The sequence below is a fragment of the Marmota marmota genome, unplaced genomic scaffold, assembly GCF_001458135.2.
Source record: "Marmota marmota marmota unplaced genomic scaffold, marMar, whole genome shotgun sequence".
NCBI classification, from domain to species: domain Eukaryota; kingdom Metazoa; phylum Chordata; class Mammalia; order Rodentia; family Sciuridae; genus Marmota; species Marmota marmota.
The window spans coordinates 20,694,105-20,721,575 of NW_026000221.1; the positions used below are offsets into that span (position 1 = coordinate 20,694,105).

The 27,471-nt window shown below is 60.0% G+C and overlaps 2 protein-coding genes across 14 annotated transcripts in view; one reads left to right on the forward strand and one right to left on the reverse strand.

The window, feature by feature from the left end:
• The window catches only part of Kifc3 (kinesin family member C3), a 74,157-nt gene extending 52,286 nt beyond the window's left edge, over nucleotides 1-21,871 (forward strand). For 8 of the 13 annotated variants that reach the window (XM_048792110.1, XM_048792112.1, XM_048792111.1 and 5 more), the window contains 17 exons: nucleotides 697-899; nucleotides 10,577-10,642; nucleotides 10,929-11,210; nucleotides 11,285-11,524; nucleotides 12,011-12,184; nucleotides 12,627-12,774; nucleotides 12,854-12,984; nucleotides 14,216-14,327; nucleotides 15,380-15,561; nucleotides 16,331-16,435; nucleotides 18,277-18,407; nucleotides 18,778-18,901; nucleotides 19,154-19,283; nucleotides 19,370-19,599; nucleotides 19,801-19,935; nucleotides 20,322-20,430; nucleotides 21,156-21,871. In XM_048792110.1, the coding sequence (XP_048648067.1) occupies nucleotides 697-899; nucleotides 10,577-10,642; nucleotides 10,929-11,210; nucleotides 11,285-11,524; nucleotides 12,011-12,184; nucleotides 12,627-12,774; nucleotides 12,854-12,984; nucleotides 14,216-14,327; nucleotides 15,380-15,561; nucleotides 16,331-16,435; nucleotides 18,277-18,407; nucleotides 18,778-18,901; nucleotides 19,154-19,283; nucleotides 19,370-19,599; nucleotides 19,801-19,935; nucleotides 20,322-20,430; nucleotides 21,156-21,181 (2,528 nt within the window). In that variant the 3' untranslated portion in view covers nucleotides 21,182-21,871. Of the gene's footprint in view, nucleotides 1-696; nucleotides 900-10,576; nucleotides 10,643-10,928; nucleotides 11,211-11,284; nucleotides 11,525-12,010; nucleotides 12,185-12,626; nucleotides 12,775-12,853; nucleotides 12,985-14,215; nucleotides 14,328-15,379; nucleotides 15,562-16,330; nucleotides 16,436-18,276; nucleotides 18,408-18,777; nucleotides 18,902-19,153; nucleotides 19,284-19,369; nucleotides 19,600-19,800; nucleotides 19,936-20,321; nucleotides 20,431-20,905; nucleotides 20,933-21,155 lie in introns of all 13 variants that reach the window. The other 5 variants (XM_048792108.1, XM_048792109.1, XM_048792106.1 and 2 more) reach the window with 4 other exon arrangements.
• Nucleotides 21,872-22,848: 977 nt separating this feature from the next.
• The window catches only part of Katnb1 (katanin regulatory subunit B1), a 19,716-nt gene continuing 15,093 nt past the window's right edge, over nucleotides 22,849-27,471 (reverse strand). Inside the window, exons 8-20 of the mRNA XM_015488665.2 lie at nucleotides 27,338-27,453; nucleotides 26,885-26,956; nucleotides 26,576-26,726; nucleotides 26,296-26,486; nucleotides 26,064-26,194; nucleotides 25,610-25,660; nucleotides 24,853-24,920; nucleotides 24,600-24,719; nucleotides 24,350-24,499; nucleotides 24,009-24,085; nucleotides 23,853-23,927; nucleotides 23,549-23,665; nucleotides 22,849-23,258 (exon numbers count right to left, since the gene is read on the reverse strand). Of these exons, the coding sequence (XP_015344151.1) occupies nucleotides 23,126-23,258; nucleotides 23,549-23,665; nucleotides 23,853-23,927; nucleotides 24,009-24,085; nucleotides 24,350-24,499; nucleotides 24,600-24,719; nucleotides 24,853-24,920; nucleotides 25,610-25,660; nucleotides 26,064-26,194; nucleotides 26,296-26,486; nucleotides 26,576-26,726; nucleotides 26,885-26,956; nucleotides 27,338-27,453 (1,452 nt within the window). The 3' untranslated portion in view covers nucleotides 22,849-23,125. The remainder of the gene's footprint in view (nucleotides 23,259-23,548; nucleotides 23,666-23,852; nucleotides 23,928-24,008; nucleotides 24,086-24,349; nucleotides 24,500-24,599; nucleotides 24,720-24,852; nucleotides 24,921-25,609; nucleotides 25,661-26,063; nucleotides 26,195-26,295; nucleotides 26,487-26,575; nucleotides 26,727-26,884; nucleotides 26,957-27,337; nucleotides 27,454-27,471) is intronic.

The window sequence follows — 27,471 nt, forward strand, 5'->3', positions numbered from 1 at the left end:
GTGCCCGCTCCCTGCCCGCCGAGCCGGGGCTGGTTCCTGGTGCCCTGCCAGTGAGCTGTGACAGGCAGCCAGGCCTGTTAGCAGGTCAAGGCCTTGACCCATGTCTGTCCTTCACCCATCTGCCTGTCTGTCTCTGTCTTGTCCCTGGTGACAGGACAGTGGAAAGCTGTGGGAGGAAGAGGCATCGGGCTGAGGCCCCGCCCAGCTGGGTGTTCGTCCCTTTCTGTTGCCCATGTGGTCCCCACGTGTAGGTGGCCTTGGAGCTGGCCTGGCTGACCCCCTGGCACACACTGCTCTTGCTTCCTTTGGTGACAGCTTCTCTTCGACTCTTTCGAGGGAGCTTGAGGTTTAGGAAGTCATTTCTCCTGGGGACAGTGTTGCCTTGGTCTTTCTCAGCAGCGGTTGCCTGCAGGCTGGCGGAGGGGAGGCTCGTCCCCCAGCCTCCTGCCGCGACAGAGCGGCATCTTGGTTCAGGCCGGGCATCTCCAAAAGCTTCCCAATGAAGTCACCTCTGGGAGCCTGCAGGCCCCCAGCTGCTCAATGCTGTCGCCTCCCTTGCCCCCGCCACCCCTGCTGGCGTCCCTGTCCCATGGTGGATGGCCTGCCCCTGCCATCCTTTGTCCCTGGCACAGTGGGCCCTCTCCTGGGCCAGGCGGGCCCAGCTGCCCGGCTGATGAGCTGCTACTTTGCTTGTAGGTGGGCGGCTCTTTGGCAGCGGGAGGTGCTGCAGCCTGTCGGGGTCTCCGGGCACAGCCCCTGTGGTGCATAGGATGGTGGAGGCCATGTCCCAGCTTCAGGAGGAGAAGTGCCAGCTTCAGGAGGAGCTGGTGGTCCTACGGGAGAGGCTGGCCCTCCACGACAGTGACCAGCAAGCCACATCCGCCCAGCTGCAGAACCAGGTACCCGGGGAGGCAGGGACAGCAGAGGTCCACTGTGGAGCGAGCGTGGAGGGCGCTGGAGGGAGACGGGGTCTTCTGAGCAGCCTCGGCACGTGCTAGAGGGCAGGGTGCAAGAACCAGAGGTCTGGGCCTCCCTCCCGACCTTCCTCCTGCCCCGTCGCCTGTGGGGCCAGGTGTCCCCTTCAGGAAGTGCTGTACCAGGCGTGGAGCTGTCCAAGAGGACCAGCGACTGACCCCTGGCCCTCTTCATCCCTCTCTTCTTCCCCACCTCCATGTGGGCCCCTTTCCTGGGGCTCGGCTCCCGACTTGTGGCTCAGCACCTGTCTCCGTGGCCATCTTAGCCCCGCCGGCTCACCCGCGGTCCCCAGCCCCACCTGCAGTGTCAGTGGCCTGGCCTGGCTTTCGGGCTCTTGGGCTCCCGGCCTGGGCTCTCTCTCGACAGAGTGTGGGGCCACACTCTTCCTCTATCCTGTGATCTAACAGGTCACCTAGACGGGTGGCCGTCTCTTGCGGCTCTTCTTGAGAGCTCTCTCTTCTGCCCACCTGCCCCTTGTGCGTTGGGCAGGCCTCCCTGTGGCCTCCCTGTGGCCCCTTGTGCCCTCACCTCATGGCTTTTCTGTCTTGGCCCGTCTGTCCCAATGATAGGAGGCTCCTGCTCTGCATTCCTGTGCCCACTCGTGCCCGCCTGTTCTCCTCGTGGTTCTGTGAGCCTTTCCTACCAGGCTGGGCAGAGGGGATACTCAGGGGGACAGGCAAGCCCCTGCCCTGGGGAGGCTCTGTCCTGGGGGCAGATAGACATTTGTTGCCTCCATGTAAAGTGAGAATAGTGACGGGAAGGGCATGCACAAGGCTTTGAGGACTTGCTGAGGTCAGGAACAGCCTCCTGAGAAGGCAGTCCTGGAGCTGAGGTCAGGCACAGAGCTGAGGGAAGTGTCTTCTGGGCCCAAGAAACAACCAGTGCAAAGGGACTGTGGCAGCAGGTGGAGGGAGGCTGGAAGTGCTGCCCTGGGGGCTGTGGTTGGGTCAGGGCCCACCCCAGAGGTCACACATCTGGCCCAAGGCAAGAACTCAGTAGCAGCACCTCCTTCCCTTGTTTAGGTTGACTAGACACCACTTTTCAAACAAGTTTTTTATTTTTTATTTTTAAGAGCTTTGTGGAGACATAATTCATAGACCATTAAATCCACCCCTTTAAGGAGGTCAGTTTGGTGGTTGTAAGTATGTCAGGATGACAATGCACCCGTCACCCCTAATTTTAAGTCATTTTCATCACCCTAAAAAGACCTAGTGACAGTCATTCCCTGCTTCCCCTCCCCCAGCCCTGGGCAGCCATAATCTACTCTTTTGATGCTTCTCCTTTTCTGACGTCTCATAGGATCAAAGTAACATGGGGCCTTTTACTACTTGAAACACATTTTTAAAAACTCTCTTTCTTTTTAGTTGGCAAAACCGACTGACTTTTTAAGCGGGCCAGTGGAAGGAGAGACACCCTGGCTTTTGGTGTCCTTGGGCCCCAGCTCTCCCGCCTCCTGGAGGAGAACCCCAGCCCCCTCCCCCGGTGGCCTGGGAGTTCAGAACAGTCCCCATCTCTGCTCAGGTTTCACCTGTGAACTTGCTGATTTCCAGCACTTTTCTGGAAATTTCTCATCAACATCCCTGAAACCCCAGGTCTCTGGGCTGCTTTCTGGAGGGTCTGACCCCAGGAGACGGGGGGCCTCCGCCTGGGCCTGGAGCCAGCCAGGGTCAAGCCCTGGTGTGGCCCTGCTCGTTAGTCATATGACCTTGGGCTAGTTAACGACCACTCTGAACCTCAGCCTCCTCGTCTGTAAAGCGGCTGTAGCCACAGCACCTGGGTGAGGTGACCCCCGCGCGTTACTGGGGTTGCCACCACCGTCACCCCCACCATCACTGGGGCGCGTGTTGGGTTTGGAGTCCTGGGAGCAGAACCCTCATCCTGGCTGTGCTACTCCGGCTGGGCCTCCACAGGAAGCCACCTGAGCCTTCATGTCCCCGGCTCTGAACGAGCTCTTACACGTGGCTCTGTGGTTACTGGGTGGTCAGCTGCGAGGGAGGATGGAAAACCAGCTGTGGAGCGTGACGCCGCCCGGGCGCCTGTCCTGCCAGGTCTGGTCCCTCGCGGCCTGGCTGTGGTCGGACGCCGATTTCCACGTCCCTGAGGGCTCTTCCCGGAGGAAAGGCCACCATGGGGTGCCCACTGCCCGGTTCTCAGTGCTGGTCCCGGCCTTGTCCAGACTCGCCCCTGCCTGTGGCGCTCTCAGTGTATTCTGCAGGCCCGTGGGGACTCTGCCAGGCAGCCAGGTCCCAGCTGCAGCCGAGGTCACCACAGAGTCGGGCCACCTCAGTCCTGCCCCTGGGGACCTCAGCTCTTCCTCCTGTGCAGTGGGCATGATGACAGTACCCACCACAGGACTGAGGGGGCCAGGTGACCTTCTCACCAAGCCTCTGGCCCCACTGGGAGATGATGGGACACATGTGCCTGCTACTGTCACTCTTGGCACCTGGGCTTGTCGGACCTCTTTGTCACTGTCACATGTGGTGTTTCTGATAATGAGAGCACTCAGGGCAGGGGGCTACAGACCCCAGGCACCCAGAAGGTCCAGGTCACAAAGGCCACTGGTCCTGCTCTGGGGACTGGTCCCAAGGACCCTACTGTGTGTTGGCAACCACAGCCCCAGGCCATGTCCCGTGGCCTCCCGCTCTCCTGTCCTCTTATGGACGTCTCTGGAGCCGTGGCTCGTGGTCCCTCAGGTTCCCCAGCGTTGCGCTGCCCAGCGGCCCCCGCCTCTCCTCCCTGCACCCTGAGGCAGAGCCATCCAGGGCGTCCTCAGGGCTTGCAGTCCAGGAGACCAGCGCTGGGTCGCCACTGAGTCCTGTTTGACCTGTTTTTAAAAACCCATTTTAAGCCAGGTACAGTGGTGCACGCCTGTAATCCCCGCAGCTGGGGAGGCTGAGGCAGGAGGATGGCGAGTCCAAAGCCAGCCTCAGCAATGGTGAGGTGCTAAGCCACTCAGTGAGGCCCTGTCTCTAAACAAAATACAAAATAGGGTTGGGGCTCAGTGGTCAAGTGCCCCTGAGTTTGACTCCTAGTACCAAAAAAAACAAACAAAAAACCCAATTTTAACCATTTTTCAAAAATCGCAGTCGAATGCACGTGGGGTAAAAATTGCTGCCATGACCATGTTGAAGTGCAGAGTCTGGGTGTGAAGAGCATCCACATCCACGGCAGCCGTCGGGTCCCTCATTCGGCCTGGATGGCACTCGGTGCCTCCTGAGTGGGGTCCCAGCGGTGACTGGTTCACCCCACTTGGCATAACATCCTCAGGACTCCTCCTGTTGCATGGGGGCCAGATTGTCCTTTTACAGGCTGAAGACTATTCCTTGTGTAAACACTCGACATTGCTTGTTCATTCGTTTACCCTTGAACTCATCAGTGGGGTGCTTGCACCTTCTGGCGATTGTGAATAACGCTGCTGTGAATATGGGTGTGCAAATACTTCCTCAGGTCCCTGCCTCAATTCCTTTGGGAATAGACTCAGGATTGGAATTACTGGATCAGATGGTAATTGCATTGCTAAATTTTCTGAGGCGCTGCCCTACTGGGTTCCATAGCGGCTGTACCATCTGACCTTCCTCCTAGCCACACACAAGGGTTCCGCTCCCCCCACAGGCTCACCAACACTTATTTTTGTCACAATTTATAATTTTTTTTGGTACTGGAGATTGAACCCAGGGGTGCCTAATCACTGAGCCACATCCCCAGCCTTTTTATATTTTATTTAGAGACAGGGTCTCACTGGGTTGCTTAGGGCCTCCATAAGTTGCTGAGGCTGGCTGTGAACTCTGATCCTCCTGCTCAGCCTCTGGAACCCTGGGATTACAGGCGTGCAGGCTGTATCTATATACCAGTGCTGTGAAGTGGCATCTCACTGTAGTTCTGATTTGTGCATCCCTAATGCTTAGTGATGCTAGCATCTTCTCCTGGGCATTTCGGCCAGTTGTGTATCATCTTTGGAGAAAATGTGTAACCTAGTTCTTCGCCTCTGTTTTAATCAGGTTGTTGAGTTGTAAGAGTTCATGATGCAAGTTTATCTCCCATTGCCTTTTTATTCCATTAGTATACTTTGTTATGCAAAAGTTTTTATTTTATTATTAGTATTATTATTAGTAGTAGTAGTATAGGAATTGAACCCAGGGGCACTTAACCACTGAGCCACATCCTCAGCCCTTTTTACTTTTGAGTCAAAGCCTTGCTAAGTTGCTGAAGCAGGCCTCAAACTTGCCATCCTCCTGCCTCAGCCTCCCAGTCCCTGGGACTACAGGCATGTACCACCATGCCCCGCAAAGTTTTTAATTTTTATGAAGACCAACTTATCTGTTTTTTCTTTTATTGCTTGTATTCTTTCTAGGGTCATATCCAAGAAATCGTTGTGAAATTCCAGGCCATGAACTTTCTTCTCAGAGTGTTGCAGTTTTATCTGTGATATTTAGTTGGTCCACTTTGAGTTAATTTTTGTCTGTAAAGTCCAGCTTCATTCTTCTGCATGTGGACATACCTGCGGGCTTCCAGCACCACTCGCTGAGAGGACTGACCTTTACCATTAAGTGGTCTTGTCAGAACTTAATTCTGAGTCCTTTGTTCCTTTCCAATTGTCTTTAAATGTGATCCCCAAGGCCACCCTGCTTTGATCACCGCAGCTCTGCATTTTGAAGTCAGGAATGTGAGACTTCCTCCTGGTTGTTCTTTTCCAAGATTGTTTTGTCTATTTGGTGTCCCTTGAGATTCCCTATGAATTTTAGGGTGAATTTATTACTATTTGTTTAAAAATGTTGTTGGAATTTCAAGGGTTGCATTGAATCTGTAGATGACTTTGGATACATCGAAACCTTAACAGTATGAAGTCTCCAGGATGGCATTTCATTTCTTGGTGTCTTCTTTAATCTCTGCTTTTTTTTTCCCTTCAGTACTGGGGACCCCACTCAGGGCCTGCTCATGCCAACCTGTGCGCCAAGTCTCAGCCCCAGCCCTGCTTTAATCTCAGCAAACTTTTGTAGTTTTCCAATGTAGAAGTCTTCACCTCCTTGATTACGTTCATTCCTAGCGATTTTAGTCTCTTAGATGCTATTGTAAGGAATTATTTTCTTCTTTTTCTTGTTGAATTGTCATAGAAACACAAGTGATTTTGTGGCTTCTCGGGGCGGACATTCCTGACACGGCAGTCACTGCCGTAGTGGGCTGGCAGCTCCGGCCTTTGGGGGTGCTGTGAGCACCCTTCCACACCTCCCTTCCACACCTGTCCACACCCCTCGTCTCACACATGTACCAGCCTCACCCACAGGCCCTGCTCCGCCCAGCCCCATGTATTTACTGGGCATTCATCCCCCATGTATTTACTGAGTACCTACTATGTGCCAGGCTTGGGGCATTTAGCACTGGGCACCATAGATAAAAATCCCTGACTTTGCAGACCTTTTGTTCTAGTATAGGTTGATAATCTGGAATCAAATAATCCAAAGTTCTCTTGAATCTAAAACGTTGAGTATCAACATCGTACCACAAGTCTGATGGCTCAGTGCACACAAATTTTATTCTGTATGCAAAATTATTAAAAATATTATATAAAATTACCTGCAGGCTATGTGTAAGTCATGTGTGAAACATAAATAAACTTTTTTGGGGGCAGGTATGGGGATTAACCTCAGGGGCTCTTGCCCACTGAGCCACATTCCCAGCCCTTTTTTGTATTTTATTTAGAGACAAGGTCTTACTGAGTTGCTTAGTGCCTCACTTTTGCTGCGGTTGGCTTTGAACTTACAGTCCTCCTGCCTCAGCCTCCTGAGCTGCTGGGATTACAGGCATGAGCCACTATGCCTGTCATAGAGTTGGATCCCATCCCCAAGATGTTTTATTACATATATGCAAATATTCCAAAATCTGAAATTAAAAAATGTGGTCTCAAGCATTTGAGATAAAGTACACTCAATCTGTAACAGGGTGCTGGGCCCTATTGTAAGTGGTTCGTGTATATTTTCTCATCTGATATCCAAGAGAGCCATGGTGAGGTACCCCGATCATACAGATGAGGAAAATAAAGAGAACGGAGAAGTAAAGATGCCCCTCCAAGGTCACCTCAGGTCACCTGCATGTGAGAGGGGTCTGGGTTAGGACCTGGGCAGTCTGGCTGGAGAATCCATTGTTCTCCATGCTATTCCTATTCCTCAGGGGCAAAAGGACGTAAGTGTGAACTCTTGGCAGCTGAGTGGACAGGGCAGACAGGCCTGGCCAGTGGTCACAGAGCCACGAGCCAGCATATCAGGAGGGGCAGAGTGTTGGGGCAGGATGGGGACAGTGGCTGGAAAGGGGTGCTCCCGAGGGGCTCCAGGCTGCTCCCTTGAGGCCCTCCCAGCTCCGCCACAGCCAATAGCAGGTGACCACACTGCCCAGGTGAGGCGAGGCGGGCGGTAGGGAGGTAATGAGCAGGCTGGCCGCCTCAGGAGGCCGCCTCAGGAGCTGACAGCTGATAAAACAGACCAGGGCGCCCCCGCCCCCCGTCCATTCTGCCCTGACAAGTGAATGCAGGTTTCTGTCAGGTCAGCAGAAGCCCCGGCTTCCTGGGCCCTCAGCAGGGCAGGGCTGAGGCCCCTGCACCGAGACTCGTCTTCTCTGGCTGGGAACCACCAGGAAGGGGGTGACACCTGCCCAGGCTGGCCCTGCTGAACTCTGAGTTGACCCCTGGGCTGGCCTGGGACACTTTCCGCAACCTGGTTGGGAGGCTGTGCTCCCCTGTGACTTGGCCTTTGGCTCAGGCGTGTGCACAATGCCCCTTGATGTCACTGCCAGTATTTATTGAGCAGCTACTTATGGTGGCCCCACACGGGGCGTGGCCCTCCCCTCTTAGGCTGACCGCCACGGGCGGCCATCGCTGGCTCCCCCCCTCTCCACGCCCCACTGCTCCCAGCCCTGTCTCCTGTCTGGTCCTCTGGGTGCCCTGCTTGCTTCTGACTTCTTGTTCACTGTCCCTAACCCTGTGAGTCTTGCCCGCTGTGCCTTCAAGTCCAAGAGGAGGTTGGTCTTGCCCCCAGCCCTCCTGGAGCGAGCCCTCTGCGTGGAGGGTGAGGGTCCCCCTCCTGGGCTGGTGTTCTTGATTCCCAGCCCCTGATGGAGCTGGCCTGCAGGGCCCATAGAGTCATTCAGTTGCCTGGGCCTGAGCAGCCTGAGTCACCTTGGCCAGGGTGCCTGAAAGGGTCAGTCCACCTGCTCTGCTGCATGCTACTTGTCCCAGGAGGTGACTTAGCATCTGACATCTCTGACCAAAGCAACCCTCCTCCCCTGTTAAGGGCAAGCCCCCCATCACAGTCCTACCTCCTGGATGCTGCTCCTGGCTGATTCCAGAGCCAGGAGCACCCAGGCCCCATTGTGATGCCAGAAAGGCCCAGCATGAGGGGCAGGCCGGGAGGGGCACCTGTAACCCAGCCAACCTGCAAAACCCTCTTTCAAGGCATCGGCGGGCCCGAGTGCAGGCATCGAGATGGTTGAGGTCAGAGCACAGCCCTGGGGAGGGGAGTGGCTGGGGGAGGTGCCCAGACCTTGGCATAAGCTGGACGTAGACCCAGGACATAGTCCAGGGTGAGGGGACTCCAGGGAACACACTTGGGACTTTCAGCCGTGTCTAATGCTGAGAAGCATCAGGGGTGGTCGGCTGTAGCTCTTCAGCCTGAGACCCCTCCCACCCTGGAATCTTGCTTTGGCTTTTCATGTTGACAGCTGCATTGGGCAGACCTGGGGTGTGTGTGGGGGAGAGGGGGTTGAGAAAGGGGAGGGGAGGGGGCTTCGTGGTCGTGTGTGGTGTGTGAAGCCCTGGCTTCCATCCCCAGCAGGGTGATGAACAAGACAAAATCAACCCCTTGGTCAGAGACTCCAGGTCCTCTCTGGGCTTGTCTGGGCAGCAGTCAGGAGGCAGCCGAGAGGCGGGACTGAGAACTCTTCAAACTTCACACAAACTCTAGAACAGAATCCCTCCTCATTCCAGGCTCCCAGCCCCAGAAAGGGGACACTGGGGGCGGGCAGGGGGTGGTGACAGCGTGACAGATTTGGCCCTCAGGTCACCTGCATGTCCCCCAGGTGGCCATGGGCAGGCTGGTAGGATCGTCCACCCCCAGCTGGGTCTTGTGTCTTAGGACACCCCTCCCACCCAGGAGCAAGCAGGGCTTTTTTTGAAGGAAGGGCAGATCTCCTGGCCCATTCCTCCCAGAGCCACCTGGAAGCAGAGGCCCCGCTGACTCCAGCCCCAGGAGGCCCTGACGTCCAAGGTCAAGGGCTGCCCACAGGCTTGATGAACGACATCCCAACAATATAAAATGGAGCAGCTCCGCACACCCCCAAATCCAGTATCAGCCTCCCTTGAGAGAAAAGGGAGTGTGTCCCCCTGGTTGAGGGACATGGGGAGCACATGTGGCTGCCTCCTTGGGTGGCTCTTGGGCATCTGATCCCACACAGCCCCTCACCCGCCTTACCGGGCTGGCTCCTGTAGGTGATGGACATTGTCACCTGTCATTTAGTCATTGGAACCCAGTGTTTTTGTGGCTAGCTTATGTAAACCTCCTGAACCACCAGAGTAAGCCTGACTCTCACTGAGCCTTTTCCCAGGTGAGACGTGGTCATTACAGAATGTTCTGGAAGAGAACCCAAATACACTCTGGTGAATGCTGGTGCTGAGGTCTTTTCTGCCTGTTATTTCCTGAGAAGAGGCTCCTGGGGGTGGGAGGCTCCTGCTGCAGGCCCAGGGTCTGAGGTGTCTGAGGCCTATGGGTCAGCTGGGGACAGGGAAGGGTCACCGTCCTGGGGTCTGTGCTCTAGGGTCTGGCCCCCTGTGGCTCTAGCCACTATAGGGTGCCACTGCTTGCTGATGGGGTGAACACCCCCCTTTCTCTCTCAGCTGGGGTCAGCCCCGGCTCTCCTGCAAAGGAGACTGGGGTCAGGGGTGGACACAGGTGCCAGGCGTCCTTTGGCTGTGGGCAGACCTGGCTCCACAGGCCAACTTGCCAGAAACTACTCGAAGAAGAAAATTCTGAGCACTAGGCAGGGATGAATCCATGGCTTGTGGGGCCTGGGCTTGATATGATTTGAGGGCCCTTTTAAAATTACAGACATGAATACAGGGGTCTGTGCCAAGCAGGGATCCCGAGTCTGTCTTAGAGCTGCTTCTGGGGGCGAGCCCGGCCCAGCGAGTGACGCCTCTGTGCCTCAGCCTTTTCTTTTTTGGTACCAGGATTGGACCCAGGCACTTAACCACTGCTCACCCTCTCCTCCCGCGCTGTCTTCAGGGCTCTCCTAACCACTGAGCCACAAAGAGCTGGGGAGCTCTTTTCTATTTTATTTAAAGACAGGGTCTGGCTGAGTTGCTAAGGGCCTCCCTGCCCCTCGGCTGCACTTCAGACCTCCCTGAGGCGCCTGGGCTGGGCTGGCCCTGCGGTGACAGGCGCTGAAGGCTGTGGCGCAGGCCAGCTTCCTCCTACTTGGAGTCTCAGGCCTGGCCTGAGGCTGTGGCTCGGGGAGGGGCTGGGAGAAGCCTGGTGGGTCCTTGAACTGGTGCAGAAGGGAGGACGGGGAGGGCTGAGGTGAGGACCCAGGCTCAGCCTCCCTGGCTCTGTGCCCGCAGGTGGAAAATCTGAAGGAGAAGCTCATCAGCCAGGCCCAGGAAGTGAGCCGACTGCGCTCCGAGCTGGTGAGGCTCTGCAGGGCCACCCGGGGGCTGTCCCGTGCACCCCGCCTGTCCCCCAGGGGCGCGGCCCTGTCTCCCAGCCCTCACGTCCCACCCAGAGACTACTGCCATAGCTGGTGCCCGTGGTGTGGCTCCTGAGCGGAGGGGGCTGGTTCTTCTTGGCTTACGTAAATCAGGAGTGTGAACTCTGTGCATAAGTGTGACTTCTTGTTACTTTCACACTCAGGAAAGTAGGCGGAGGGGCGGGCCAGCGGGGCCCTGCTCACCCCTCTCCTCCTGCTGTCTCCAGGGCTCTCTGGGCTCCTGCTCGCCTCCCTGTCCCTCTTCTCCTTCCTCCGTCGCTCCCCGCCTCTCTCCCTCTCCCTGCCCTTGCACGCCTTCCGTCTGCCCTTCTTGCTGTGCCACCTGTCCTTGCCACATGCCCCCCCTGGGCCCTGGCTCTCCGCAGGGAGGCACCGACCTGGAGAAGCACCGGGACCGGCTGATGGTGGAGAACGAGCGGCTGAGGCAGGAGCTGCGGGAGTGGCGGGCCCAGCCGGCGGGACCCTGCCCGGGCTGCGAGCACAGCCAGGTGAGGCGCTCGCCCGGGCCGGGCTCAGCTCCCCACGGGGAACCCAGTGCTCAGAGTGCCCCTGGCCCCTGCAGGAGAGCACCCGGCTCCGTGACCAGCTCTCCCAGCTGCAGCTGGAGGTGGCGGAGAACAGGGGCGCGCTGTCGGAGCTGAACCTGGAGGTGCAGCAGAAGACGGACCGGCTGGCCGAGGTGGAGCTCAGGCTCAAGGACTGCCTGGCCGAGAAGGCCCAGGAGGAGGAGCGGCTGAGCCGGCGCCTGCGTGACAGTCACGAGACGATTGCCAGCCTGCGGGCCCAGTCCCCACCTGTCAAGGTGAGCCACCAGCGGGCAGCCAGGAGCGGGGCCCTACACAAGCTTCGGCCCGTGGCACCAGGGCCGGGCTGGCACGCAGGAGCAGCTGTCCTGGTGAACAGGTGCCAGTCGCCAGAGGAATCCTCCAGTCGGTGCTCTCTTGTCCCTTCCCTCTGCGAATCAGGGCCAGGCCCAGTTAGGTAGCCAGCAAGCAGTGGCAGAGGTGCCCCCCCGTATGCCAGGCCCAGATGAAGTGCAGCCTCTCCATTCTGCACCTTCCCGAGTGCTCCGGGCCAGGCTGGGCTGCGGCCAGGTCACGGTGCAGGCTTTGTTGAGACGAGAAGATTCCAGGAAGCCAGATTTGCAGCAGTCTGCAAAGCTGGGACCTTGCAGCTCCTGTCATTTCTGTGGGGAGTCTTGAAGAGACATCCCCGAGGCTCCCCAGTGGCCAGCTGTGACTCAGGTACCCACCCGCCTCCATGCGCCCATCCTCCCCTCACCTTGCAGTATGTCATCAAGACAGTGGAGGTGGAGTCACCCAAGACCAAGCAGGCCCTCAGTGAGTCCCAGGCCCGGAACCAGCACCTACAGGAGCAGGTGGCCATGCAGCGGCAGGTGCTGAAAGAAATGGAGCAGCAGCTGCAGAGCTCACATCAGCTGACCGTGCAGCTCCGGGCGCAGGTGTGTGGGCCGTGGGGTGCATGCTGGGCCAGGCCCTCTGTACAGTGGAGGGGTTAAGTATTTGAGGATCCCAGAGACTGGGGGGGGGTCCAGTCCCTCATTTCTTTGATGGCCAAGTGGCCAAGGGCAAGTTCTCTGTTTTTTCGTCTGTAACATGATCTGGTCAAAGACCCTCCTGCACGGCGGGGACACAGCATCATGATCACAGCATGTCTTTACTGCAGCCCAGCCCAGCCCAGCATCTGTTCTGTGCCTGGACTAGGTTGGTGCAGGGGCTGATGCAGGAGGTGGTAGTGCATGGAGCTCACAGCCCTGTGTGGAGGAGAGAGTCGGCCATACTACCCCTCCCTGGGAGTGAGGTTCACTGCTTGGAGTGTGGCTTCTTTCCTGGTACCTGCCTCCCCGGTTCGTGACCACTGAGCCTTCTTGGCCTGGTTGCCAGATCGCCATGTATGAGTCGGAGCTGGAGCGGGCACATGGGCAGATGCTGGAGGAGATGCAGTCCCTGGAGGAGGACAAGAACCGGGCCATCGAGGAGGCCTTTGCCAGAGCCCAGGTGGAGATGAAGGCCGTGCACGAGAACCTGGCAGGTGAGCCTGCTGCCTGGGCCCCATCCGTCCCATGCCTTGGCCTCATACCGTCAGCCTCATACCTCTCGTGTCCCCATAGGTGTCCGAACCAACCTGCTGACACTACAGCCAGCGCTGAGGACCCTCACCAACGACTACAACGGGCTCAAGCGGCAGGTGCGCGGCTTCCCCCTGCTACTGCAGGAGGCCCTCAGGAGCGTCAAGGCCGAGGTGAGCGAGGCCTAGAATCTGGGCAGATGTGCTGCACATGTTCCTTTATCTGCTATGTTTAATTTTGCGTGTGGTTTTGGTGGCTGAACCCAGGGCTTTGCACACACAGACAAGAGCTCTGCCACGGAGCCAACCCCCGAAGCAGTTCTCTACAGCTGTACTTGTGCAGTATGGGAATAGGGCCACCTGCAGGCTGGGCCTTTTTTTTTTTTTTTTTTTTTTTTACACAATGCCTTTATTTTCTGCAGTGCTGAGGATTGAACCCAGCGAGCTAGGCAAGTGAGCCACGATATCAGCTCTGTGCTGGGCCTCTCATGGCCTTTGGATCCTTGAATTTGTCCGACAGCTCTTTCCAGAGTCCATACATAGAAAATAGCTCTCCTTTAAAAAAAGTTCTGTAGCCGGGCGCGTAGGTGCACGCCTATAATCTCAGCCACTCGGGAGGCTGATCGCAAGTTCAAAGCCAGCCTCAGCAATGGCAAGGCGCTAAGCAACTCAGTGGGACCCTGTCTCTAAGTAAAATACAAAATAGGGCTGGGAATGTGGCCCAGTGGTCGAGTGCCCCTGAGTTCAATCCTCAGTAGCCCCCACACCCCCAAAGTTTTGCAACACATGGACATGGTGAAAAGCCAAGCCCTGCAGAGGGGCGTGGAAAGGAAGGGGCTCTTGGCCACTGCATCCCCTTGCCTAGGGCCACCTGTCTCCCTGCTCTTTCCCCGGATGTTCTGAGCATCATGAACAGGTACATGGTCAGCATATGTACTCCCTTTACCTGACAGGGGACATTACTGGACAGGGGGAGGTACTGGACCTGTGGCTTTGTATACCATGGAAATCTTTCCCTATCAGCTCCTACAGATTTCCGAGTTCCACACGTTACCCCCACTTTACAGATGAGAAGAGTGAGACTCAAAGCCTTGGTCCAGTTGCCTCAGGTCCCCCCACTAACTTGGGTGGAGCTGGAATTTGAGCCTAGCCGACTGGAGTAGTGCTAGTGCTGTGGAGGGAGGCGACTCCCGCTCTTTGCTTGTCCCCAGGGTAACCTTGAGCTATTGGCTTAGGCTTGGGGGCCCATGACAGGGGGATGCTGGCAGTACCTCTCCGAGGGGTCGTGGGAAATCGGGCACGTGTCAAGCCCAGTCCAGGGCAGCAGTCGGCGTCCGGCTGGGCTGGGCCGTTGGAGGGGCGAGGCTGATGGAGTCCGCCCCTCCCACGGCGCGTGTCCCTCCAGATCGGCCAGGCCATCGAGGAGGTCAACACCAACAACCAGGAGCTGCTGCGCAAGTACCGCCGGGAGCTGCAGCTGCGCAAGAAGTGCCACAACGAGCTGGTGCGGCTGAAAGGTGACTCCCGGGGACGTGGGCTGGCGTGACGGCATACGGTCCCCGAACTGGCTCAGCGGCCACCCTCCGAGCTGTGCCCTGTCCTCGAGAGCCACTGAAATCTCTCTGTAGACAAGGAATGGAGGCACCGAGAAGCCGGGGGCCTTGCCACGTGGCGGTCCCTGGCCCAGCTCTGGAGCTCCGGTGCCATGGCAGGTTACTTTCCAGGCCCTGTGCTGCAGTGCTGGGTGGTGGGTGGCTGGAGTGCCACTTGTTCTGTCCTGGGGCCTGGTCAAGCTGAGAATGTCACCCTTCCCTGCCCGAGCTCCAGGGAGGGCCTGGAGGTGTTCCACACCCAGGGGGTTCGGCTGTGGCCCAGACGCTGTGCCCGCACCCACTGTGCTCACTTTAGCCGGGGAGTGGACAGTGATGAGAAGTCAGGGGGAAACCCCTAACCCTGCCCCGTGGCCAGGTGCAGGGCCCCACGGTGCAGGGGGCTGCCCAAGGAGGCAGAGCCAGAGCTGATCTGGCCTGTGAGTCGGAGAGGGAGGGAAGGCACGGCCAAGCTGGCCGCAGGGGCACTTCGTTTTCATTGCAGGAGCACAGAGATCCCACAAAGGGGCTGGGAACAAGAGGGTGGCACGAGCTGTCCCACTGTCTGTGCCTGTTAGATAACCATGCCAGTTGTCCACTGTCTCTCTGGTCCTATTGGCCCGTCTGGTGCCCAAGCCTTGTCCTGGTTTTCACGGTGACCTTTTAGATTGATAGGACAAGTCCCTGGGCTCATAGGGCCCCAAGCTCCTCATGGTGTAGATGGAATCCAGACAGGAGGTCTCCCCAAGACTGGGTGCAGTCTTGAGCCCCATGGCTGAGCTTGCTCCCTGTTCAAGGCAAGACCCCCACCCTTGAGTAGTCTGCCCAGGAGGAAATGTACTAAGTGAACCCATACTATATTGTGAGTGACTAATAACAGCTGTGGGCCACCTTGTCCCGGGAGGCTGTGACTCCTGGGCCCCTAGTCTGCCTGGTCCTAACCCTGCCTGGGCTCATCTCTCCAACCCAAACCACCCCAGGAAACATCCGGGTCATTGCTCGTGTCCGACCAGTCACGAAAGAGGACGGGGAAGGACCTGAGGCCACCAACGCTGTGACCTTTGATCCCGATGATGACTCCATCATCCACCTGCTGCATAAGGGCAAGCCTGTGTCCTTTGAGTTGGACAAGGTCTTCTCCCCGTGGGCCTCACAGCAAGATGTGAGTGTGGCCCTGGGGGACAGCATCTGCAGGGAAAAGGGGGACAGAATAGACAAAACAGTGGGGATGGGATTGACAAGTGGGGCCCCAGAGTCCCTCTCACCTTCCCTCTGGGAGAAAAGGGAGTAGAAAGCCAAGAGCAGGGGCCTCAGAGGACTGGGGGTACAGCTCAGTGGTACGGTGCTTGCCTAGGGGGGCTGGGCCCTGGGATGATTCCCAGCATGGCCAAAAGAAGCCTCCTTCAGGAAGGGGAGAACCAGGCGAGCCTTCCCACCCACTGACCATGGCCTCACCTCCTGACCACGGCCCCCATCTGCATGCCCGGGGCCTCCAGGCAGTGGTATGGTGGCTCAGGACTCTAACACCCAGTGCCCAGCCCTCAGCGGTGTGAGGACCTCATGTCTTAGCTTCATTCTTCTGTCACCTCCACCCAGCTAACCTGCCAGGGCTGCCTGTCCTGTGCCCTCCTGTTCCCACAGCTGGCCTCCTTTGCTCCATCCTGTCCCCTGGCAGGAAGGCCAGGCCAGAGGCGGTACCAGGTCGTGCTGCCTCTGTCTTCAGCCCTTCTTGGGCCCCTGCTGGCCTCTGTGGGCAGTGTGTGCCCCCTGATGTGTCCTGGGTGGTGACTCGCTACTCAGGAGTCCCTAAGAAGGAGCTGGCTGCTACAGTTCCGTCACTTTGAAAGGGCCCTGGGCAGGGGAGGTGGCTGGACTGGGCCCCTGGTCGCAGGGCGCTGGAAGCCTTCTCTCTGCCCCCCGCATCCTTCCAGGTGTTCCAGGAGGTGCAGGCCCTGATCACCTCCTGCATCGACGGCTTCAACGTCTGCATCTTCGCCTACGGCCAGACGGGCGCCGGCAAGACTTACACCATGGAGGTGGGTGCACCCCTTTTGCTGCTGGGGCTCCCTCGTCACCCCCAGGGTGTGGCGCAGAGCCTGCTTCACCTCCTTTGGCCCTTGCACCCACCCTGGGGACAGAGGCTATCAGACCTGAGTCAGCTCCTGGCCCGAAGAGGGGCTTCCTGCCCCAGAGCACTGCCGTGTCCCAGCAGGACAGGTGGTGGGGACAGCATGCAGGGCAGCAAACCGTCAGAGGGTCTCGTCCAGCGCAGGCCTCCGCAGTGCCCCTCAGGACGCAGCCTTCTCTCCCCACACACTGTGCAGAGCCTCCCCCTCCTTCATGGCTGCCTCGAGCTGCACCAGGGTGTGGGATGCATGGGGTGGGGCCTCACAGGCATCCCGGGGCACTGGGAGAGACTGGCCACGTGATGGCTGTTGTGGGAACCCAGTTTTGGGGGGGGTACTGGAATTGAACCCTGGAGTGCTTAACCACTGAACCACCTCCCCAGCTCTTTTAAAAATATTTTATTTAGAGACGGGGTCTCGCTGAGTTGCTTAGGGCCTCACTGAGTTGCTGAGGCTGGCTTTGAACTGTGATCCTCCTGCCTCAGCCTCTTGAGCTGCTAGGATGACAGGTGCGCGCCGCGGTGACTAGCTAACCCCAGCTGTCAGGGCAGGGCTTCATCTCCTTGAGGTGCAGCGGGAGCAGGTGGCTGGCCGAGGAGTGGGGCCTGAGAGGAGGAGGAACGCTGAGCGTGGATGGAAATTGGAAGCTGGCCTTCGGGGATTTGCTGTTGGCTCATTAGTACTTCCCCGGCTCCTTGGGGAGTGTGTGTGTGTGTGTGTGTGTGTGTGTGTAATTCCAGGTAGGGGAGGAGGCAGGTGCCCCGTGTCTGGGTGAAGGTGGTGGGGGACTGGACGGGCCCTTCCGGCCAGCTTGTGGGTGCCCCCTGGGAGCCTGCCGTGGCTCTGTTCTGTCTGGGCTCTCACTCCCCCAGTTCTAGGGTCATGGAGCCTAGTTACTGAGGGGCAGGCCAACTGGCAGACCAGGGACGGAGGTGGTGACGTTATGTGTGGCAACTCCTGGGTTCCCCACTGTCTTGGGGCTGCTCAGAGTTGGGGTGACTACCAGGACCACCAAGCATCTACCCTCAGAGCTCTGCTGAGGACTGAGGTGTGTCAGTCACCAGGCAGGCACTGGGGCCCCCACATGACCTAACAGTCCCTGTCCCCACTGGAGCCCACCTGGCAGTGGGGAGACAGTGGTGAACAGAGCCAGTCAACAGGTGCCAGGGACAACACAAAGCCAGAGGCGAGGCCCGGCAGGGAGGGCGTCTGGGGGCTCAAGGGACGCTCCCCAGGAGACAGTGCTGGAACCCAGGGTGCGCGGGCTGTCGGGGAGAGCATGGCTGCAGAGGGGACACAGCTGGGTCCTGGGGAGGTGGGGGAGTGGTGAGGGTCAGACTCTGAGGGACGCCATGTGCCTTCTGGGAAGGTCTGCCAGTCCCTCAGGACCCAGCGCCTGTGGTTACCCTCCGCCACTCACCGAGCTCCAGGTGGCCAGTGAGGGGATCCACTCACTTCTGCTGCCCCTCCCAGGTGGCCCAGCGGGGCCAGGCATGTCTCAGGTGCTCAGCAGCCCTGTGCAGAGCCAGGCCAGGCCCTCCACCCCATGGCTCTGCGTGAAGCCTCAGGGCCAACCTGGCAGGACACTGCCACTCTAGTGGGGGAAACTGAGGCCAGACAGGTGAAGTCGGCGGAGCTAGTGGGGGAGCTCCTGAGGGGCGGGAGGCTCACCCGTGAGTGGGTGAGGGCTGGGGGTGACGGACTCCATGTGCAACATTCAGGGCCACTGGGGTCTTCCCTTCCACCCTTAGGGGACCCCTGAGAACCCAGGCATCAACCAGCGGGCCCTGCAGCTGCTCTTCTCCGAGGTGCAGGACAAGGCGTCTGACTGGGAGTACACCATCACCGTCAGTGCGGCCGAGATCTACAATGAGGTCCTCAGGTGGGCAGCGCGCTGGAGCCCGGGGTGGGCTGCAGGGCCTTCCGGTGGGAGTTGACTTCCAAAGGAGGTGGCTAAGCAGCTTCGTCCCAGATACACCCTGACGCAGTCCAGGAGGGCCAGGTGGTCCCAGCAGGAGGGGGCTCTCCCTGATCTTGCCTGGGAGGTCCTGCCCACAGGCCAGCGCACTGTGGAGGCCAGAGCGACCATCCGGGGACTTCTGGGGAACAGTCTGTCTCACCTCTTCAGCTGAGGCCGGGGAGAGGCGTGGGGAGAGCCGGGCTTAACCTGATGGTCAAAGAAGGTGTGATGGGCAGGGAGCCTTCCAGGCTGGGGAGGGGGGATGCAGCGACTGTCCTGCCTGCCCTTCCAGGGACCTGCTGGGCAGAGAGCCTCAGGAGAAACTGGAGATCCGGCTGTGCCCGGATGGCAGCGGGCAGCTGTACGTGCCGGGGTTGACGGAGTTCCAGGTGCAGAGCGTGGACGACATCAACAAGGTGCCTGCCTTGGGGTCTTGGGGCTGGGGAAGTGCTGGGTGACACTCTGGACATGAGCACGGCTGTTCCAGAGGACAGGACCAGGCTGGAATTAGGCTCTGCCACGTCCCAAGTGGCATGTCCTCAGGCCTTCCTGGGCCTCCGTTTCCCTGTCTGAAACGCAGTAGGTGGCATCACCCTTCCCAGGGCTGCTCTTGGAGACAGGCGATCCCAAAGCCTCCCTCTGAACCCTGTGCCCCCGACTGTCCCCAGGTGTTTGAGTTTGGCCACACGAACCGCACCACCGAGTTCACCAACCTGAACGAACACAGCTCGCGCTCGCACGCCCTGCTCATCGTCACGGTGCGCGGTGTGGACTGCAGCACCGGCCTACGCACCACGGGTGAGGCGGGCAGCGGGCGGCCTGGCTGAGGATTGCCAGGGTCCCCATCGTGGGCAGCCTTGACCTGCCTGCCATCCTCCCCGCAGGGAAGCTGAACCTGGTGGACTTGGCTGGCTCGGAGCGCGTGGGCAAGTCGGGGGCCGAGGGCAGCCGCCTGCGGGAGGCCCAGCACATCAACAAGTCGCTGTCAGCCCTGGGGGACGTGATTGCTGCCCTCCGCTCCCGCCAGGGCCACGTGCCCTTCCGCAACTCCAAACTCACCTACCTGCTGCAGGACTCACTTAGTGGTGACAGCAAGACGCTCATGGTGGTGCAGGTGAGGGCCTGGGGGCAGGGTGGCACAGGATGGCACAGGTACGCAGGATCCCAGGCTGCAGAGAGGGACCCTGGTCTTTGGTAGCTGTGGTCTGCACCCTCCTCTCAGCCAGGCCAGGCTGTCTCCAGGAAGCCTTCTGGAGTCCCCTGGCTGGGAGCAGCCAGCTGGCCTGGGTGGGGTGCGAGCTGTCATGTCTCCTAGGTGTCCCCCGTGGAGAAGAACACCAGTGAGACGCTCTACTCCCTCAAGTTTGCTGAGAGGGTCCGCTCTGTGGAGCTGGGCCCTGGATCCCGCCGCACAGAGCTTGGGTCCTGGTCTAGCCAGGAGCATCTGGAGGTACTCCAGGCCTGGGTCACACTTAACGGTCACAGGCAGGGGGAGGTGGGGCACTCCTTGAGTGGGAGGGAAAGAAGCTGCCTGGTGGGTGGGGTTAGAACTTGAACCCAAACCCAGTAGCCCTTTAATCCAAGTCTTCTTGGCTTGAGAGGTACTGAGGAGTGCATCCGTTGTCAGGGAGCTGCTGTGCGGGTCTGACACATGGGGGGTTGCCGTAGGAACTAGTTGACTCCTGTTCATATATTATCTCACTTGATTCTTGCAGGCAGGAGTATCATGAGGCCCGTTTTGCAGATGAGGAAACAGAGTTTTAGGAATGGGGGTGGGGAAGCATGGGGGAGGGGAGGAGCCAGGGCAGCCACGCCCACCCCCCTTCCTCTTCACAGTGGGAGTCGGCTTGCCAGACACCACAGCCTGCAGCACGAGCCCACTCGGCCCCCAGCTCTGGGACCTCGAGCCGCCCAGGCTCCATCCGGAGGAAGCTGCAGCCCTCTGGTGAGATCCCCACACAAGGGACAGTCACAGCCACCAGGCTGCCCTTACCTGGATGGGCTTTTCCTTTCCTTGTTAAAGCTTGTAACTTCAGCATGAGTCTCACATCCTCCCCGCCCCAGAAGTAGTCAGGACAGGTAGGACTGTGTCCATTCTACAGATGGTAAATCCAAGGCCCCCAGAGAAGGGTGATATCAGGAGGAGCCCACCTTGTACCCCCTCGCTAGGGCTCTGGCTGTAGTAACACCCTCCCAAACGGCCTGCGTCTCCTGCCCTGGGCCCTGGCTCCCTGAGGGTGGAAACTCAGGGCTCACCCGTGTCCCAGACGAGTGGGCCCCATCCCCAACTACAATCCAGGGCTCCAGCCTCTGCTGGGCCCTCATGGGAAGGCCTGGCCTGTTCCCAGTCCAAAGGGACAGGGCAGCATGTCCTGGTCAGGGGCAAGCCCACAGTGAGACGCCTGTTGCTTTGATTTCAGCCTGACGGCTGGGGCTGCAGTGTCCAGGTGAGTTGGGGCCAGCGGCCCAGGCTGCTTGCCTGCCACCCACCTGTTGCCAGCTTTGGGTGACAGGGCTGTGCCGGTGTTCAGCTGCTTGGGGCTGGGCCTGTCCTGCTGCCGCTGCTGTCCTTGTGCTGTCCCAGGCCCCTTCCTGCACTGGCATCTGCCCCTGCTGTGGGCACAGCTGCAGTGCGGAGCAGAGGCTGACGATCCCTGGCTCCTCCCACAGGGAAGTCCAGGCTGGTGCCTGTGTGAGGACATCCATCCTGCTGGCCTGGAGCTGGACCCTAAGGCCTTGCTGGCCTGCTCCTGCTACAGCACCACAGGAGGAGGAAGGTCCTCTGCCCTGCTCTCTTCAGAGATAAGAAACATGTCCAGAAGGAAGTAGTGTCTCTCGGCTGTGGCTCTGGGCACAATGTCATGGGCTTAAAGGGCAGGCAGGGATGGCCCGCCCTGCCTGGGAGGCCTGAGCCATCCATCGGAGCTGGGCCCTCACAGGGAGGGCAGGAGCGTGTGGGAGGGTGGGCCTCTGGCCCGGGCTGGCCCATCTCCTCCCCAGGCTGTGGGCCTGGCAGCCTGCTCCGAGCGGGTAGGCTGAGGCCTCACGAAGGCACAGGAACCCTGGGAACAGAGCTGAGCTGGTGGGCACCAGGGGCAGCCTGTCCCTGCTCTCCTCCAAGGAGAGGGGGGTCCCCAGCCGGGCGTGTACATAGTGTGCCTAGGTGTACATAGGCGCCTGGTCCTCCCTGCCACGGGGCCAGGCTGTATTTATGGCTGGCAGAGGTGGCCAGTGGGTGGGCCTATGTCCCCCGCATCTGCCTGGCACCAGGCGCTGTCCTTGCCCACTGGCTTCTTGACATTTTCCTTCCTCCGAAATCCTATTTAAAAACTTTTGGAAGCTTAGCCATTTTTACTTATTATTAAAATAAAAGCCTTTTTACACAAGTGTAGTCTGAGTTGGTCTTGGGAGTCCCCGCTGGCTGGACTGCAGGGAGCTGGGGCATGGGCATGACCAGCTGCCTCCCACTGCTGGCCAGTCACCAGCCCTCCAGGACCCAGCTCTCCCAGGACCACACATCTGAACAACTGGGGGAGGCGGGGGTCATCGCTGCCCCCTACCCTGCAAAAGTGCCTGTTTCTGTTGTTCACGGTCACAGTTACCCTTCTGAGCCCAGCCTGTGCCTGCTGACTGCCCCAGCTGACAGGCTTTACCTGTGTTCAGGCAGGACACTAAGGCCTGGGGAGCTGAGACTTGTCAAAGGTTTGCCCAAACCAGCCCACCCACCACCGACCCTCTGCCCTGGCATTCCTGTCCTAGGTGAACGGGCCAGGGGAGGCCACCACCCTCCCCTTGGTGCCTCCAGTACCCTGACCATCAGTGTAGCTCCCACCCCACAGGGGGCTTGTGCTGCCCGTACTTGGTCCCAGCCCCAGGGGACCCTGTGCAGGAGCTCAGAGGGCCCCTCCTTTTCTTGCCTGGGCTGCAGTGCAGCAGGGTAGGGGCGCTGCCCTTTAGGGATGACCACAGGAGTGGGTCTGGCTGGCCAGCCAGCCCAGGGGGCTCCTGGAGGACACGAAAGCTGTCAGAGTCCTCAGAGGACTACAGCTGCCCTTCCAGGCCTGTCCTAGAGGCATCCTGGGGGCCAGCCGGTGGCAGATCCTGGCACCCTGCAGTGCACAGCTGCCGGGGCTGGGCCTCCAGGGCCCTGAAGGGGCTCAAAGGACAGCTGGGAGTGTGGCCGAGCCCAAGCCCCAGCCCCACCTGTTCCCCTAGCCGCGGGAGGGGCTACCCTCTTCTCCAGTCTGAACTGACCTTTTCTGTTACCCCGCTGCCCCCTGCTGGCTTAGAGAGGACAGCACAGGCAATCGTGGGCCTGGGGAGCCCATGAGGCCAGAGGATGCCTCTCACAAGGAAACCAGGGAATAGTTACAAATTTAATAAAATTTGCCTTATAAATTACAGCAGCAGCCCCAGGGCTCAGTTTGCTGCCCCAAGAAGCAGTAGTTGGGCAAAGCTGGGCAGCTGGAGAGGAAGTTGTCTCAGAATCCGGGCCGTGGAGGTGGCCGGTGGGCCAGCCCATCTCCAGGATAGCTGCAGCGGCAGGGGCCGGGCAGAGCTCGTGGCCAGAGGGCACACAGAACAGAAGGGGGTGCCAAGGACAAGCCCAAGGGCTGCCTGGTGCCCCACCCACTGGCTCTTCAGTCCAGACTGGCCATGAGCAGGTGCAGCTCGCGGAAGGCACTGCCGTGGCGGCCGCTCAGGCCCGACTTGCTCTTGACGAGGCCACTGATGCTCTTGAGCTGCTTGTAGCAGAGCCGGCACTTGTGTAGTCTGGGGGCAGAGGGTTGGCACCTGAGGCAGCGGCAGCCAGCCGGCCACCATGGCCCCGCCTAGCATCGGGACCCAGCTGTCCTAACAGCCCTCCTCCCAAGGGAAGGCGGTGGCCCTGAGCACAGGACCCTAGGCCATGCCAGGGCTCAGGGCGTAGCCAGCATGGGGAAGAACCCAGGCTCTGGCCAGGCCCTGTGCCACCACCCCCAACCCTGTGTGCTTCCCCATGAGCTGCTGTATCAGGGCCATTAACATATGGGCCCTGTGTCCCTTAGCCTGCTGGCCCTCACCTCTCCTCACGACTGATGTCCACACCCACGGAGGGCGGAGCTGCCAGGATGTCAGTGATCAGCGGCAGAAACCTCTGCAGGATGAGCTTCAGGGAGGTACAGCCTGTCTGGACGTAGCTTTAGGGACAGACAGGTGGAGTCAAGGCAGACACCAGAGCAACCAGAAAGGTAGTGAGGTACAGCAGGACAGTGTGGGGTGGGGCGTGGGGGGGCAGACACAAGGCCACTTGCTCTGGCCACTGCTGCGGAGGGGCAGGGTCCCTGGAGGAGCCCCGCCACTCCCCATGCAGGCCCAACTCCCTACCTCTCGTACTTGCTCTGCAGAAGCTTCTCGATTTGCGGCAGCACCGTGGTACACAGGTCCAGCTTCCAGAGGGAGCTGGGGAAAGGCCAGGCGGGCACCATCAGGCCGGCCCTGCCCACCCCTCCCTTCCCCTCCCTTCCCCTCCCGGCCACTTACGCTTTCTGGTTGAGGATGTTCAGGAGGTCCACCACTACCGACAGGTCACTGATGGCCACCGCAGAGTCTACTGACATCTGTGCAAACAGAGCTCCATGAGTGGGTGGGACATGTGGGGAGGTGTGAAGATGGGGCTGGGGTTTTACCAAGAACACGCGCCTAAAAGGAGGAGGGCAAGGCCCAGCAGAAATGGATGCTCCAGGAATGGCAGTGTGCGTCACACGGGAGGAGCGGGTCGGGTGAGACAGGGCTGCCCGCCCCAGCCCCTGCCTGGCCCTCGGGTGTAGCGTCGGCCAGGCAGCAGTGGGGCACAACAGCCCCGGGCAGAGGAGGGCACCTGCCTTGACATCGCCCGTGGTCCACACGGCCCGCACGGTATCCAGGTTCTTGTGGCGGCTGGTGAGCACCACACACATGGTGTCGTGGCCTTTTCGGATCTGGGACATGGCATCCTCGTCCACCAGCTCCGCCTGCTGGGGGACCTTCACGGCCTATGTGGGACAGGCACCCAGACGCTGACACGGGAACAGGTGGCAGGGCTCTGCCCTGGCCCATGGGCCTCCATCCACCCCACGGCTGGACCCTACTCACAGGCAGGAAGTCAGAGGCCTTCAGCCCAATGGGCTCATTCCGGGTGGCAGGGATGATGGCGGGATCACCCTTGGGTGCAGGCGTGGAAGTGGTGACCAGGGGTTGGGGAAGGGCTTCAGGCTAAAGGGAACAAAGGATCAGCAGGTGGCCACACCAGGCCTCCCCTCTCTGCCTCCTAACATGGGCGACCCCGACCCTGGCTCAGGACTCCAGCCCTCCCAGCCCTGGCCACAGCCCTTCAGCTGGGACGTACATTTGGTGCTGGGAACTGCACGTCCATGGCTGCGCTGGGCTTCGCTGCCTCCTTGGCCGTGATCGTGTCTGGGGCAAGAGGAAGACACACTGGATCAGACCAGGAGAGACTGGGGGAGAGGCAGGCCCGGGTGGGACTCTAGGTGGCTCTGTGCCCAGGGAGACCCTCGACTGTGTCCGGGGGCTGGGCCCATCTCCTCCTGTCCTCCAGTCTCTTTGTGGATGGGACCCAGGAGATTCACAGCCCTTTCTTCACTAGGAATGCAGCGAGTGCGGGTAGGGAGGGGACCTTGGCTGTGAACAGGAAGTGGAGGGGGAGAGGGCCACCCCTGCCCCTTTCCATCTTCATCTTAACTCCCAGCAGGGCCTGGCTTCCTGCTGGGCTGGCTGCTCAGCTCCAGGCCCCCAGGCCTCCTCTCAGTGCCTTCCCCAGGCTTCTCCCTCCTCAGACCTCCTCAGAGCCGTCCCCTCAGCCCATCTCCAGTGGCCCTGGTGACCCCACTTCCTTCACAGCACGTGTCCCCAGGCAGGCCCCCTGCAGCTGTCTGTCCACTGTTTCTCTCTCCACCGTTAGGCACAGGCCTCAAGGGAGCACCTGCCTGCCTCACCCACACTGTCACCAGGGCCGTGCCCTTGCAAACAGCAGGCACTGTTGAGGAGGGAAGGACAGGAGCCCGTGGGGGGAGGCTGGAGGTCATGCCATGGAGGGGAGGCCTGGGAGAGCCAGGCCCCTAGAGGCCAGCTCTGCCCCAACTCACCATCCTCTGGGGGTGCTGGGAAGGGCTCACTTCTCCGGGGTGGTGTCCGGCCTGCCAAAGCAAAGTGGGCTGACTGAGGACACCAGGGTCCTGTCTGTGAGCCCTCTTGGCCATGCCAGCCTAGGGCCCAGGGCCTAGTCAGAATGCTGAGATTAAGCTGTCCCCAGGCAAAGATGACACTGCTCCTGACCCCAGGAGCCCCAGTCCACTTGCTCCTGTGGGCCCTCCCTTTGCCCAGGGCAGGGCTGGGGCACTGAGTGGCTGCTGGGCCTCTGTTGGGGAGTGTCCAGGCTCCTGCCCTCAGTCCCATGGAAGCCCAGCCCACAGGGCCTGGAGGACAAGGCAGAGAGGCTGGGTGCAGGAGGGGGCCAGGGACAAAAACAAAGGGCTCAAGCCCAGCCAGGATATCCCTGGGAAGGACCAGGGCCTCCCCTCAGCAGGACAGGGGCCTCACTGATGCTGTTCTTGGGCTGGAAGATCTCGGTGTATTCCTCAGCGTTCTGGATCTCCGCTCGGGACTCCCGCTCGTCCCGGTCGTCCTCGCTGCTGGGGCTGCGACGCTCACTCTCGGAGTTGCGTTTCACCCTGGGGTGCAGGGCAGAGCCCGAGGGCACCAGGCCCAGGTGAGTCCAGGCTGCCCCCACCAGCCCCCAGGAAGACCCGAGCCCACACCCCCAGGCGCCCACCTCTGAGGCTTGCTGCAGGTCGTGCTGGGCCGTTCATAGATGCGCCGGAGAGGGACACTGGGGTTGGGCGACTGCTGCGCCAGGGGCTGGCTGTCCTGCACGGGGTCCTGGGCCACAGTGCCTGTCCTGGTAACTCGTGTGAGGTCCACCACATAGGAGGAGACGTTGCTCTGAGAGAAGGCCACGCCTATCTGCGGAAGCGGGGAAGGCGTGAGGGGGCCAGGGTTGAGGGGGCAGTGGCTTAGTAGAAGGGTGGACATGGGTGCCTCGGCTCTCTTACCAGCTGGTCATTGCAGATGGCCAGGTCGGCTACCTTGCCCCAGTTCACCAGAACCACGTCAAAGCAGCGCTCGGGCTCCCAGCCGTAGACACGCAGCGAGTCCTGACAGCCACTGTACAGGCAGCAGCCATCGGGGTTGAAGAGGACACTCCTGGGCCAGGCAAGAGTTGGCCGTGGGTCCCAGGGCACTCCCTGTCCCCCACCCTGAGACACCGGGAGAGCCCAGGGAAGAGGCCAAGTGGAGACAGGGCACTGGGCCCACCGCATCCCCTGGCCAGGGCCTGGGCCCAGCGCTCTGCCCCTGCATACCTGACGGGGCCAGGCTCCCCTTCGATACAGCTCACCACCTGGAACTTCTCCAGATCCCAAAAACGGATCGTCCTGCAAAGGCAGCCGCTCTGTCAGAAGCCAGTTCCCCCACCCGACCGCCTACCCGCCACACGCCTCGGGCCTGCCCAGTGGCTTTCGCTAGAGACCTCTGTCCCCAGGGCCACAGGAAGCCCTGTCTTGGGCAGGGGCTGGCCCTGAACGGCAGCAGGAGGGTAAGCATGACCCAGCTGGGCTGTGTGGCCCTGCCTGCTGGGCTGGCCCCCAGTCACAGGCCTCCCTGACCTGAGGGAGCCCAGGACACCGGGGCCCAGGAACCAAGGCTGAGGGAGACAAGGGGCCTGGCTCAGACGAAGCCCACTCTTCTACACAGTCACCAGAACATGACACCCAGGACAGAGGGGGAGGGATGGCGGCCAGCTGGCCCCTGCTCACCTGTCAGAGCTGCCGGAAGCCAGGAGGTACTCATTGGGGTGAAACTCTACCACGTTGACAGGCCCCGTGTGACCAGGGAATTCAGACATCATCTTGCCGGCAGTCAGATCCCAGAGCTGGGGACAGGGAGGGTG